The 14175-nt window shown below is 39.1% G+C and overlaps 1 protein-coding gene across 1 annotated transcript; it reads left to right on the plus strand.

Annotated features, from left to right (window-relative positions):
• Positions 1-230: 230 nt before the first annotated feature.
• ints9 (integrator complex subunit 9) lies at positions 231-9576 on the plus strand. The gene is made up of 17 exons (XM_038308527.1): positions 231-369; positions 682-809; positions 898-958; positions 1154-1216; positions 2081-2220; positions 2581-2667; positions 3172-3292; positions 3630-3764; positions 3861-3972; positions 4062-4242; positions 4346-4406; positions 5930-6101; positions 7971-8095; positions 8692-8859; positions 8969-9067; positions 9151-9288; positions 9372-9576. The coding sequence occupies exons 1-17, from the start codon at positions 325-327 to the stop codon at positions 9546-9548; spliced, it is 2013 nt and encodes a 670-aa protein (XP_038164455.1). The 5' UTR covers positions 231-324; the 3' UTR covers positions 9549-9576.
• The last annotated feature ends 4599 nt before the right edge of the window (positions 9577-14175 follow it).

Here is a 14175-nt window from a genome sequence, read left to right on the forward strand (position 1 = left end):
TATATATATATATATATATATATATATATATATATATATATATATATATATATATATATATATATATATATATATATATATATATATATATATATATATATATATATATATATATATATATATATATAATTTTAGGCAGCGAATAGAATAACGCTGCGCACTATGATCGTAATAATTATTTTAGAACATGGTTTCCTGTTAGACCCGTGGTGTAGTTACACTCCCTTCCTGTAGGGGGCGAGAGAGAACACCAGTCAGAAAAATGAACCGATTGGTGTCAGAACAATGTAATACAAAATATTAGCAGGTTAGCCACGAAGGCTAATGTTGGTCGTATTTTCAGTTATAACCGCTGGTAAAATGAAGCTGGTGAGTAAATAAAATAAATATTACAATGATATGTGATGAGCAATATACTGGGTGTCATAGTGATTCCAGAAAGTTTAGGGTGCTGAAAAAACAGTGTTAGAAAGTAGCTTTAGATGCTAATTTATCCTTTATGGTGGAGAAGCAGCTAACAACATGCTCAAAGACGGTAGTTAAATTGAGCTCTGCGTGCTGCTCGATCCAGTGAAACCTAGTGGTAGGATGCTTCTTACTGTAGCTGGGATATATATAGGCTTTGGTCATTGTATTATAGCCTAAGCACACACTTTTAAAGTATTATGTGTTTATGTGCAGTACTGTTTGTCTGGCCACCCAACGCTGCCCTGCAATGTCCTCAAATTCAAGTCCACCACCATCATGCTGGACTGTGGACTGGACACAACGTCTGTCCTAAACTTTCTCCCTCTTCCTCTGGTGCACAGGTCAGATTATTGTATTCATATGGTTTGATATTTAGATGGTTTGTTGTTCTGTCTTGATAATATCATTTAGATTTTTGTGTCTAATCAGTCCAAGACTCTCTAAGCTCCCAGGCTGGATCTCGAAGGATGGTACCATAAACCTGGAAAAGGTAAAAGGAGATTCATGATCCACTCACAAATGGCAAATTGTTTACAACTGCCAGAGTTGTGGACTGGAGACGTTGCCTGGAATTAAATTGCTCTCTCTCAATAAATGTTATAAATGGTATATTGTAATATTAATTCATTTTCCGTGCCTCACAATAACACATGTAGACTAATCACTGCCCTCTCCATCCTGTCAGGAGCTGAAAGAATGCGCTGGAAGAGTATTTGTGGACTCCCAACCAGAATTCTGCCTCCCTGAGGTGAGTAGCTTAACCCTGAGGATTGTCAGAAGATGTGCCCTTTCTAAGTATGCACTCATCACCCTAGAGTGACTCTGGCTTTATCTCTTCTCCTTGAAGTTCTGAAATAAGCTTTTGTGAAGCTGCACAGCTGTGGCTACATTCAACTAGATGTTTGTAATTAATTAAATGCAGGTCTGCAGTTTTTTTCAATTGACCATCAACTTGATCACAGATTCATTGATTCAGCAAAAAAGTGGGTTGACTTAAGGCTTAAAAAGGCTAAAATACAAATTTTCTTTCCACTGATTCTCAGAAAAAAAAAAAAAAAACTATTAACCTCAAATTAAATAGTTTTGATTCAGCATATCATGTGCAGATCTAACAGTTGATAGATCTGCATTAGATTTCTGTCTTGGCATTCAGTCTCTGCCATGTAGTCTTTACCTTCAATTCAATCTAGCTGTAAAACATTTATTGCAAAGCAGATATTTTTCTCTTCTTTTGTTAAAACATTCAATTTTTTCCTAAATTTACATCAGCAGAAAATCTGTCCCTTTAATTTAACAAAGGGAGGCTTATTTCTGAAGGGATCAGATAATGAACTCCACTTAATAAATGTATGTAAATCCTTTTATACACTCTAGAGGGGTGATATATCTTAATGTTTCTGTGGTTAGCTGGTCATGTTAGTTGCAAGATTGTAGAATCCCTCCTAGATGTAGTTCATTCTTCTGTCATCAGGGAAGGTTATGAAGTACATTGTGGTGACGTCTCTTAACGAACCCAGCATATATGGAAAAATCTGATTTAATCCCTTATCTTGGTTTGGTGAAACCAAACCACTAACTCTTCTTTGGTTCCCCTCCACCTGGTTGATCACAGAGGGAGCTGCTGGACCTCTCCACCATCGATGTCATCCTCATCTCCAACTACCACTGTATGATGGCCTTGCCCTACATCACAGAACACACTGGCTTCACAGGGACGGTGTACGCCACGGAGCCCACTCTGCAGATTGGAAGGTACACAGTGGGGCAGGCGGTTGTGATCTTTGGGGGATAGGAACGCAGAAGAGCAACATAACTAAAGGCAGTCATTTATGAATGAGGTTCAGTCAGTGAAGGATAAATCTAAACCTTAAAAAAAATTAAGGTGGAAAGTGTAAACGATGCACCTATCCCCTGTAATTTTTACATAATCCTCAGTTCTTTATGATTTAAAAAAGCTGAGGGTTTCTCAAGTACAAAATTATTACAACTAATTAATTTTTTTAATATGTTGTTGATTTCAGATTCTACAATAAAATCCTTTATTATCTCACATGTGAAGAATCAATAAACCAATGTTTGATTTAAAGCACTGATGGTTGAATGTTTCCTTAGATTGCTGATGGAGGAGCTGGTGAACTTCATGGAGAGGGTTCCTAAAGCTCAGTCTGCCACCTGCTGGAAGAACAAGGAAATACAGAGGTCAGTTAAATGCAAAATAAATAATAAAATAAAGGAGGAAGACCTTAAAGGAAACAAGTTTTTACTTATAAGGCTCTTAATGAAAGTGGGACATATTTAGATCAAAATGCAGCAGAACCTGCTTGTTTAGCCTTTTATAGAGCGCTAGAGAGAAGCTGAAGAGAGCCTTCAGTGTTTAGTCGACCGCTCTTAGCAAAACAGGTTCCCTGTTTTTCACCATTAAAGGATGGATTTTAATTCTTCTCTTCTGCAGCCTTCCTATTATATTCCTATTTTATTTACTTTTTATTTACTTTTAACCCATGGTTTATTCTTTAGAGGATAATACTAAAAATTAGTCACAGATGAGGAACTAATTTAAACCCTTTTACACCCTGATTAGTCTTTAAAGCAGGTGGGGAAACTGAACACTTGAACAATTTTCTTAGTAAATATGTTTCTAAAGGTCCACTTTAATTCACCAAACCTTGCATGATGCTTACCAATGATGTTCTTGAACACCAGGTTGCTTCCTGGGTCGCTGAAGGATGCCGTGGACGTGCGGACGTGGAAACGGTGCTACAGCATGCAGGAGGTCAACTCAGCCCTCAGCAAGGTGCAGCTTGTTGGCTACTCCCAGAAAGTGGTAAGATCTGCTTTCCTGTGGTTTCTACTCAGGCAAATGCTCAGCTACTTATTTTTTTTTAAACAGATTTAGATTTTCATCTGCTTCTTTCTGAAATTTAGCAGATAGTAGCCCCACAGTAGCAGACTGCTGTAGAAATACTGGTTAGGCGTTGGTTATTAGGCTGTTAGGATACAGTTTGATATAATCTAAATAGTTATCTTTCTGTATTTATGCACCAGAATCCATTAATTTTGGTTCTTTTAAAGCTTCTGATTTTGTGTTAATATGTTTTAAACACAGAAGAAGTTTCATGCTCAAGTTCTTTTTGGTTCTAAAACTCTTAACTGTCCTTCAGGAGTTGTTTGGAGCTGTGCAGGTCTCCCCCTTAAGCTCCGGCTACTCATTGGGCAGCTCCAACTGGATCATCCAGTCGCATCATGAGAAGGTGTCCTACGTGTCGGGTTCTTCCCTCCTCACCACGCACCCGCAGGTCAGTGTTTAAGGAGAAGCTGCGCTAAATATTAGAAGCTAAACATCCTGAATCACTTTTCGCCTCATCGGATGCTCCTCTTGTTTCTCCTCTCAGCCGATGGACCAGAGCTCCTTGAAGAACAGCGACGTTCTGATTCTGACCGGCCTCACACAGATGCCCACTGCCAACCCAGACGGCATGCTGGGAGAATTCTGCAGCAACTTGGGTGGGTTCAAATCTCAGAAACAAACAACTCGCTTGTCTTCTTAGATTTAGATCATTGACTTAATTGACTTAATCTATGTGGCCCTGCAGCCATGACGATCCGGGCAGGAGGCAACGTTCTGGTCCCCTGCTACTCCTCTGGAGTGATATACGACCTGCTGGAGTGCCTGTACCAATTCATTGAGAGCGCCAACCTGGGAACCACGCCCTTTTACTTCATCTCACCTGTAGCCAACAGTTCGCTGGAGTTCTCTCAGATCTTTGCTGAGTGGTCAGCACTTCTTTCTCTCTACTGCTTTAACATTTCTTTCATTTACTTCATCTCCTTCCTTTTTATCCAACTAATGATTTCATCTGTTCTTTTATACCTTCAGGCTTTGTCATAATAAGCAAACTAAGGTGTATCTTCCTGAGCCTCCTTTCCCACATGCAGAGGTAGGTCCTGCTGCTCTGGGAGCTTTAATGCTCAGTTTAAGACGTGGGTGTAATAACTTTTCTTGTTTTTAACAGAAGTCTTGGCAGCACAGGGAAATGAATTAATTTGTTCCTTTTACCATATGACTATACCAATGTGGAAACACAGGAATGCAGGGATTTTACAAATTAAAGTTGTTTTTTTTGCAGTAAAAGATCACTGCACGGTCATCAGATGTTGAATGTTTTATTTCAACAAGCCTCATTAACTACAATAAAGGTTTTCCACATGTAAACTCATCAGCAGCGCCGTTGAAGCTGTGAAGGAGTTCAGCCGACATCCGTCTGTCAGTTAGACTGATCACGACGATGGGAGCATGTTTGTTGAAATGATTGTCTTGTTCTTAGTAATTCAATTTAAAGGAAAAGTCTCAGCTACCAGAATGCTGCAGCCAAGGAACAGCTTTCTATGATAAGAGATTTAACAGAAAAATTCAGTGAAAAAGTCTTTGAGTTCTGCTCTCCTTTAAGAGGTGTCCTTTTTCTGCACTGATCCAGACCAGTGGTCTGCAAAAAGCCACCTTGGCTCAAGTCAAGCCAAGTTTAGAGACACTAATGTTACATGATGCTTTAAAAAAGACGTAATTTCTTTTTAAATATCCACTGTGGGAAACTTTTTATTTCTAAAGAGACACAATTTTATCTTAAGGTTTGTTTTAAAATACAAATATCCATTATGGGAACTATGTTAAAAAAGGACAAGGTTTCCAACCAAACAAACATAAAATCGATCCTAGGACAGATATTACTGGTACTTTTGGTATCGTTCTACTGTGGAAATTTAATTCAAGTATTTAATGATGAATCTTGAAACATTATACCCGTATTAAAAAGTATTGGTTTGTTCTTTATTACGGTAGTTTTATTCAAAGTTAAGAGACACTCTGAAAAAACCAAGAGTCACAGGTTGCAGACTCCTGATCTAGACGCCTGGGTTGCCACCGGGGCAGAGCTTGCTGAACATTCACAGAAGACCTTTTTGACATGTCTGAGTTAAAACCAGGCACCGAGAATGAGAGGTTCATCCAAATTAATCAAATTGAAACAAAATTTAAAATTGGTTAGAGTTGATCTTCCTTTTTTAAGAACTTGAATAAAGTAAACATCTTGTTCTAAGACTCAGTGGAGGTAAAGCAGTATAAATACCTCTGTGTTCACATGGACAACAGACTGGACTCAAGAAGCAGTTGTGAAGCTGTCTACAAGAGGAGCAGATCTTAATAGAAAATAATTTAGTGTTTGCAGGAAGATGCTGCATATCTTTAATAGGTCTGCTGTATGAACTCTAGAACAGACCTAGAACTTCCTGCCTGCAGTTATCAACATCCAAAAAAAGTCTTTAAAAACAATAAAGTTATAAATATCTTTAATGTCCCTCTAGGTATGAACAAATATTTTACTTCATGATTCATTTAATGCATTTAAGGTTATTTATGGAGGAAAATGTTGATGCTGATTTTCCTCCTGTGCCGCTGATCTTCCAGCTGATCCAGACCAACAAGCTGAAGCACTACCCCAGCATCCACGGCGACTTCAGCAGCGAGTTCCGTCAGCCCTGCGTGGTTTTTACCGGGCACCCGTCGCTCCGCTTCGGAGATGTGGTTCATTTCATGGAGCTGTGGGGCAAATCCAGCCTCAATACAGTCATCTTTACAGGTAACCGGGATCAAATAGAGGCGGAGGAGAAGGAGAACAAGTCTTCTAGCATTCGTGCATGAGCTTACTTTAGGTTATGGGTTACAGGCTTTAACTAACTATGTAGTTCTAGATTCCTCCCCCACCAAAGAGTTGATACTGTAAGTCTGAATGGTTGTATCCGGGTCATGTTGGTGGCTCATAGTGTGCATCGAGCAACACTAAACTGGATGCTGATGGTAGTTGTAAAGTACAGTGAGGCCTGACCAGCTCTTGTTTATCCAAACCAGCATGTCCGACATACATTTGTGTGATTTAAGAGACTAAACAGTATCTGAATGGAGGATGAAGGACAGTTTGATGCAGGGTTAGCACCCAATCTGTCTGTCATGCAGTCTGTCTATCGGTTCAGACTGTTTTGTTAATTATCGTAATCCTTTAATAGCAGAGATGTTAAATCAACACTTCTGTTCTTGCAGAGGGAACCTGCAAGAAGTGAGTAGGGATGGATAGTTTGGCTAAGGCCCCGTCCATACGAAGTCAAACCCTGGCCTAAACGCACAAATTTTTCACCAAACCAGCCTCTCATCCATACAAAGCCGGCGTTTCGGGGGTCTGTAAACGATCTTTTTTTTATTAAGCCTTCAGAGTGGGAAGATTTTGAAACGCTGTTTTCGCGTTTTCATCTTTAAACTCTAACCTCATTTTTTTTCTTACACGCATGCGTCATAGCGTCGCCTCTAAACACGCATGCGCGACACAGTATCACAACAACAATGGCGCCGTACTGTGTTGAATGGTTGCTGCTCATGCTACTCACCCTGCAAATTCGCTTTTTTACTTTCAAAAGTTCCTTTTAAACTCTAATTTCATTTGGATGTAAACAGAACTAATAACAGTAAAGTCTTGCCACAATGGACGTCCATTGTGGATAAACTGAATAAACTCTTTTAAATGAAAGCTGAGGATCAATTGAGGGATTTACTTTGAGGAAATAAGTATTTGAACACCCTGCTATTTTGCAACTTCTCCCACTTAGAAATCATGGATGGGTCTAAATTGTCATTGTAGGTTCATGTCCAATGTGAGAGACGTAATCTAAAATTATGGGCTGATTTCTCTCCTTTCTTAGGACCATTGAGACCCCATGAGATTAGGGCCCCGTCCACACGAAGCCAAACCCTGGCCTAAACGCACAAATTATTCAGCCTTCAGAGTGGGAAGATTTTGAAATTCCGTTTTTGCGTTTCCATCTTTAAGCTCTAACCGCATTTTTTTTCTTACACGCATGCGTCATAGCGTCGCCTCTAAACACGCATGTGCGACACAGTATCACAACAACAATGGCGCCGTACTGTGTTGAATGGTTGCTGCTCATGCTACTCACCCTGCTGTCGGGCTTACAACAGAATCTTCTGCTTCTGGAATATCTCCAGGAAGAACAGAGCAATATAGACGACATAGTTCATCACCTCAATTTGACTGAACCACGAAAATGGACCCGCAGGGCCATTTTCCGGTTTTCCGGTTTGGTTGTTGTATAAATATTACTGCGCATGCCCAACATTTCGTTGCCTGTTTTCGCCTATTTTTGCTTTGGCACCACAGCGCCACTTACAGGCCTGGCATACATTTTGCAGCGTTTTCATGCATTCGTGTGGACGATCACATTTATTTTACGTCTCCGTCTTTACAACAAACGTTCTGGAAAATATTAGCGTTTCGTGTTCGTTTTGACTTCGTGTGGACGGGGCCTAAAGTCCTGAACACAGCCCTGTTTTTAGCTGGAAGCAGTTCTTATATAAAACATCTCAAGCTGGTAATAAAGAACCATGTTAACTAGTCCAACTCTAATCTTAATCCCCTGCATTATGTTTTTTTTTCTTTCAGAGCCAGATTTCTCCTACCTGGATGCCCTGGCTCCTTACCAGCCGCTAGCCATGAAATGTGTTTACTGCCCTATTGATACCAGGCTCAACTTCCATCAAGTTTCTAAGCTCCTGAAGGAAGTCCAGGTCTGCTGCTGAAATCATTCCCCCATTTACAAGATTTATGGGATTTTTTTTTTTTTTACTTCCTTAGACCTGTCTTAGAAGCTATCCAGGATGTCTGCCTGAGGTGGAAGAGTGAGGAGTAAGAGGACAAAAAAATAAGCTGGGTTAATCGGGGGGGTTAAACCTCTAAATGTAATGATTTCAGCCTGTTTATTGTTTAGTATAGCAGTTTTGTTTCCTCCAGTCTTTTATATTTATTTGAGGTAAGCAAAGGCTGCATTGGGGCAGAGCCATTGGATGTAAAAGGAACAGGATATCACCTGGATAACAAGGAAAGGAAATGTTTTATTTTATTTATGCTGTTTCCAATCCCAAATACAGCATGTTTAGTGAAAACAAAGCGGGGCCTAATATCCAGCCTTGAGGTTAACCTATACATTTTAGAAAGTGGTAGTCTTCTATAGATATAGAAAAATACAGCCCGACATGTCAAAAGTTAAAACAAAAAAAAAGTCGCATGGAATCACATATAGTGCTACTTTGCTCTGGTCTGTCATGACAAATTTGCGTTAAATAAATGGAAATATGTGTTAAAACGTTAAATGTCCCTCCTGCAGCCCCTCCATGTGGTGTGTCCAGAGCAGTACACCCAGCCTCCTGTAACGCAGTCCCACCGTGCTGATCTGATGCTGGAGCTCCAGCCTCCTCCCATGCCGTACAGACGCTGCTCCGTACTCAATCTGCCCTTTAGGCGGCGCTATGAGCGGGTCTACATCCTGCCAGAGGTAACCGCGGTGGATGGAAGCTGTCACAGTTAAATATTCAAATGCATCTATGCCTTTTCTGACAGGCAACCAGTTTTAATTCCTGGAACTCCAATTTTTCCTCTTATAGCTCGCCAACTCACTGGTGCCTTCTGAGGTCAAACCCGGCATCTCCGTGGCAACCGTGTCAGCGGTGCTGCAGTCGAAGGACAATAAGCACACACTGCAGGTGAGTTCCCAGGAACCGCTGCAAAGGTGTGGTGTCCCTGGAGTCCGCTTATGTTTTGTTTTGTTTTTTGGGTTCCCTGCCAGTCGGTGCCCAAACCGCCTCCTGCCCCCCCGAGCAAAAAGAGGAAGCGGGTGATAGAGGAGCCCCCTGTGACGCTGGCCCATAAACCCCTGCTGAGTGGAGCTGTACCCCTGGAAGCTTTCCTTGCCACACTGCAGAAGGTCTGAGAATGTTTTCCCATACAAATGTTCTGTTTTTAATGATCTGAGCTCTGTTTTCATTTAAATTCTCGTTGGACAAGCAGCACGGCATTACAGAGGTCAAAGTGGAGGAGACGGCAGACGGACACATTCTGCACCTGCAGGCTGAAGACACCCTGATTCAGCTGGAGGAGGACGGGACGCACATCGTCTGTGATAACAACGAGCCGCTGCGGGCCACGCTCAGAGACTTGGTGCTCCGCTTCCTGCAGAAACTCTGACTGCTTGTTATGTGGAACTGCAAGCAAAGGACTGCGAAAAAGAAACATATTGACTGTTTTGTTTTTGTTTTTTTCCTTTTATAGAACATGTCAGATTATTTTAAATTAAATATTTCACTACACAGCTGGTGCAATGTGTTGTGTCCTTAAGTTTTATTCAGGTGTTACATATTCCAGATGAGCATTTTCAGCTGTTTTAATTGGAGTTTATTATTTAGTTGACGAGTCAAAATGTACAATATTGATCAGTTTATAATTCATTCCGACACCCTGAATAACAGCTCAGGTCTGATTAGAGATTATATTAGCTTCTAATTAAAGGAAGCCATGAAGGAAGTACTTTACCTTTTTTTTTTCTCTGGTTCTTTGATCAGAAAAACATTTAAATCGGCAAAAATAACCAGAGCATAGGGAAAGGTTTTTTTTTTAAATATGTTTATTCAGGTGGCAAAAATGCCGTCCATATCAAACTTGCTGTTTAGGTCTATTTTTTATTTTTATTTTATCTTAAATGTTGCCATGTTTAAAAATGACCTAATCTGATTTAAATCCAACAGTTTTATTTAATGAGTTTCAAGATTAAAGCCACTAGGTGGGAATTATGAATTACAATAAACTATAGAGGTCTCAAAGCTGCAGCACTTCCTCACATCATCATTATCACTAGGTTTGAATCTTGAGGCCTGAACTGCTTGAGCTAAAAAATAAATAAATAAATAAATTGCACGCGCAAACAGTTGAAATTTTGAGATGACCTTTAATTTCATGTGAACAATAAATAAAGAGTGCAAAAGCCTGTCAGTTCACCCTGTTACAAAAAATAACTTGCCTGTGCTTCTGGGATCATAAGCCTTTCTGTTGAAGGTAATACTTATAAAAATAATTACAAAAGTAATTACAATTAAAATCAATTGAGCTCACAATATGGTCAAATAGTTAAATCTAAACACACAAAATAAAATCCCAACTTCTGTTAAGTATAAGATGTTTTAACAAAAATCATTTAGGTCAAAGTCAGACCTATTTTATTTAAAAACTAAATAAACTAGTGAAACTCAACTAAGCATTATATACACAGGAATGGGAATTAAAAGGTTAAAACTAAACAAATTAATGCAATGATATCACATTTATGGATTTAATGTTTGAGAATCAAAGTTTATTTTGAAGAGTTTGGATTTAATTAAGCTTTTAACTAATTTAGAGCAACTGAAAGGTGTTCACATCAACTCACAATGCTAATCCGTAACATTATTTGTTGAAATAATATGCTCTTAAATTATTTGCCTTAATCGGAAATCTAAAACTTTTAGGTGATTCCTTTTTAACCTTGGGTGTTTGTTCATAAGGAATAGTTAAGTTAAATACCACCTGGCCTCTTTAGTTAAGCTTGACTCATGAAGATAATGGAGCTAGTAGCTGGCAGACATTTAACTCTGCTCATATTTTGCATAGCATATGAGAGAAGCACATAATTGTTGATGTTATACTAGTGTTTAAGTAAAAAAAAAGGTTTGTTTAGCTTTCCAAACAACAGCTCCAGACATGTCAGCATGGGTACCATTTGGTCACCATTCACTTTTTAGACGTGCCTTTGGTTCAACACACCTGAATCGAGTATTTAGATGATAGAGCGGAACTGACTGATTGCTAAGGAGGTAACTCAGCCATTTGATTCAGGAGTGTTGGACTAAGGATGAATCTAAAAGTTGCAGGATACGGCCCTCAGGAAGTGGAAATGTCCACCCCTGTGTGTAAACATTTTGCTACAACAGAGCCTAGGTGGAAGTTCAACTGAAGAAACTAATTGCTCTCCTACATCCACCTGCAACACAGCCAATCAGCTTTGAACCACACCTCCATAAAAAGCCAGTCAGCATCCAAAGTTAATCTTAAAAGGCCTCTGATCCACACTGTCTGCTCCTGTGCGCAGGCGGTGGTTGCGCTGTGTAACTTCATTCAGATGACACCGTTTCAACCCACCTCCAGCTCCTCCTCCACCTTCGTAGCTAAAGCTTCATCAGAGTGTCATTCCTCCTGGACTCTTACTGCGTTCCCTGTGTCATCTCAACCAGTCCAGCAGAAGACCGCCATGTTGAGCCTGGTTCTGCCAGAGGTTTCTTCCCAACGGGGAGTTTTTCCTCTCCCCTGTTGCTTCATGTTTGCTCATCATGGACAGGTTCTCTCAACCTGTGTTATCCAAACTGGATTTCCATCTTCCAGGTCTCTGAGTGAAGCTCTAGTATCAGCTCACGCAGTCCACTGGATCTCCCCATAAAGCTCAGCAGACCGTCTCGCTAACCAGCAGTCTACAGACTGACCAACTTCATCTATCTCCACTCCACAACCAGTTGGGGGGGAAACAGCCATATTCTTTGCTCCTGTTCATGCATATCTATCAAAATTCAGTGCTGTGTTTCCTGCCAAGGTTGAGTGCCAAAGACAGTAATAAGTAATATATCAATAAATTTCTCCTAATTGTCCTTTCTCTTTGTGTAATTTTTTCAGATTTAACTGCTTTTCAAAGGTCCTCAATGGCCCCTATATATTAGTGGAAACACCATGATTTATACATAATGTTCCATCTATTCTAGGGGTACCAATTGTTGTCCAAGCCTGTTTCATGAATTTATTATTATATATTTTTTTTTATAATTTTGAGAAGCAATTTCTTTCAAAAAACTTTCCTTTGTTCATTTTAATAGAATTCATTTATAACAACTTTTGTCAGATTCATGTTATTTCTGTGACCATTTTTTTTCTTCAATTAAACGGTGGATGCAAACTCAATAATCATATTGTTAATTTAACAGCTCAATAGAAATGTAAGCCATATCAAAAGGGACTCATTGCATATTTTTAAAATCTTTTTCAATACAATTTTTTATTCTTTTATGCCTACACTAATATGCAGCCATGTTCTATTTTACTAACTTGTCTGTATAGTCATTCCTTTCCACTTTTCTTCTCTTTTCTTTTTTTGAAAATTATCATTTACCGTATAGCTAATATGCCACTGTACAGTTTGTTCCGTTTAATATCTGGTTCTAAACAATTGTTCCAGTCTGGTAATAGCTTATAAACAGTTAATTAATATATTAATTAATGCATCATCTCATACGCACTCGGGAGTGTTTAATATCTATATTTTTTATGCTGATGTTTGGAGGTAGTAACAGATTGTTTTGAAATAGGATGGGTTTTTCAGTCAGAGTGTGCAGACACGCTGCTGGATGGAGAATGAGGCTGGATCTACAGTCGTCTCTTGAGAAAGATGCCTGGTAGTGATCAGAGGGGGGCCTTTGACAGTCCTCTCTGCGATCCCGACCGCTCAGCAGACGCTGATGGCTTCCTGCAGTGCTGTCTCTGTACCACACTTTCATGCAGACAGTGAATTGCTCTGAGGCATGCAAACTTTGAATTTTGCAAGAATGTTTTTCCTCCCCTTTGCTAAATATTCTGTCTCCGTCTTCAGAAAGCAGAGCTTCAGCTGAGTCTTGCTGACCAGCTGCTTGATCATTCAAGACCTTCACTGACACAAAACACCAGAGTATGAATATACCCAGATGGAAAAGAAATAAAAACAACAATTAAAAAAAGAGACATTCGGCCAACTTCACTTTATGTTTCATATATTGCACATAATATAAGGCTTATATAATGATCACTTTTGCATTTATTTTATACAATATCATATAATGAATTTCATGAGAGCCATGTGAAAGCTTTGTGTGTGATCACCCTACGTTTTCCATGTTTTTTTTTTGTAGATTTTTTTCTATGTTTATTTAAAACACTGATATAATAATTTCTACATACTGTTTGAACAGTTACCATTAACTGTAGTTTTTTTGGGTTCTCCAATTAGAACTGAACCAAGCTTTATGTCAAACATGCCCTTTCCTATAGACTTTCACAATGTTAGAAATGCAAAAACTAAAATGCCTTCTCAGGCTTGATCTAATGTACTTTGGCTATTTCTCTCACTGCAAAGCAAACTTCTTTCTTTCAACTCTTTGGTAGAGCTTAGATTTGTGTACGATGAATAGTTGTCCTGTGAACAGGTTTTTTCCATCTGTGGATCTCAGCAGCTCCTCCAGAGTTACCATGATGAATGCTCTCCTTAGACAGGGCAGTTCAGTCTTGTCTGAGATCTTCCAAGCCTGGGATGTAGTTTCCTCACCTAACTGCTTTAAAATCTAACATTGGCTATGATTTGTTATATCTGATGTGACAAATCCACATCGGATTCCATTTTTACTTGTGAAAAGCTGTATAATTATAGATCATTATCCTTCAATTTTAGCTGTTAACTACTCTATGCTGATTTTTCACACAAAATTCGATTACGTTTTTTTTTCCAGTTTAGTTCATTTTATTTCAAACAAGCAAAAACAAAAGACAATGAAAGAGAGAATTTGGAGCAGGAGGTTTTTTCCAGACACAAGGCTCTTGAAAACAAGATTGTAATTTAATACATTATTACATATTGTTATCATAATTTAAAGTTCATGCTCAAAAAGGAGTTCCAAAAGTATTTACAAATTCTAAAATTCCAAACAATGCACCTTGTTTATTCATAAAAGCTGGTTTCATCACTCCTATGATTTAAGGAAATATAATTTCT

This window comes from Cyprinodon tularosa, unplaced genomic scaffold (genome assembly GCF_016077235.1).
Source record: "Cyprinodon tularosa strain WSP-4 unplaced genomic scaffold, ASM1607723v1 ctg64, whole genome shotgun sequence".
In the NCBI taxonomy this organism is placed as follows: domain Eukaryota; kingdom Metazoa; phylum Chordata; class Actinopteri; order Cyprinodontiformes; family Cyprinodontidae; genus Cyprinodon; species Cyprinodon tularosa.

Bases quoted from the DNA above. Each gene is read 5' to 3' on its own strand.
- ints9 (XM_038308527.1), top strand. From the start codon at position 325: ATGTTGGTCGTATTTTCAGTTATAACCGCTGGTAAAATGAAGCTG. The intron at 2,221-2,580 runs GTACACAGTGGG...ATGTTTCCTTAG, and splicing joins CCCACTCTGCAGATTGGAAG to ATTGCTGATGGAGGAGCTGG. The intron at 3,765-3,860 runs GTCAGTGTTTAA...TTCTCCTCTCAG, and splicing joins TCCTCACCACGCACCCGCAG to CCGATGGACCAGAGCTCCTT.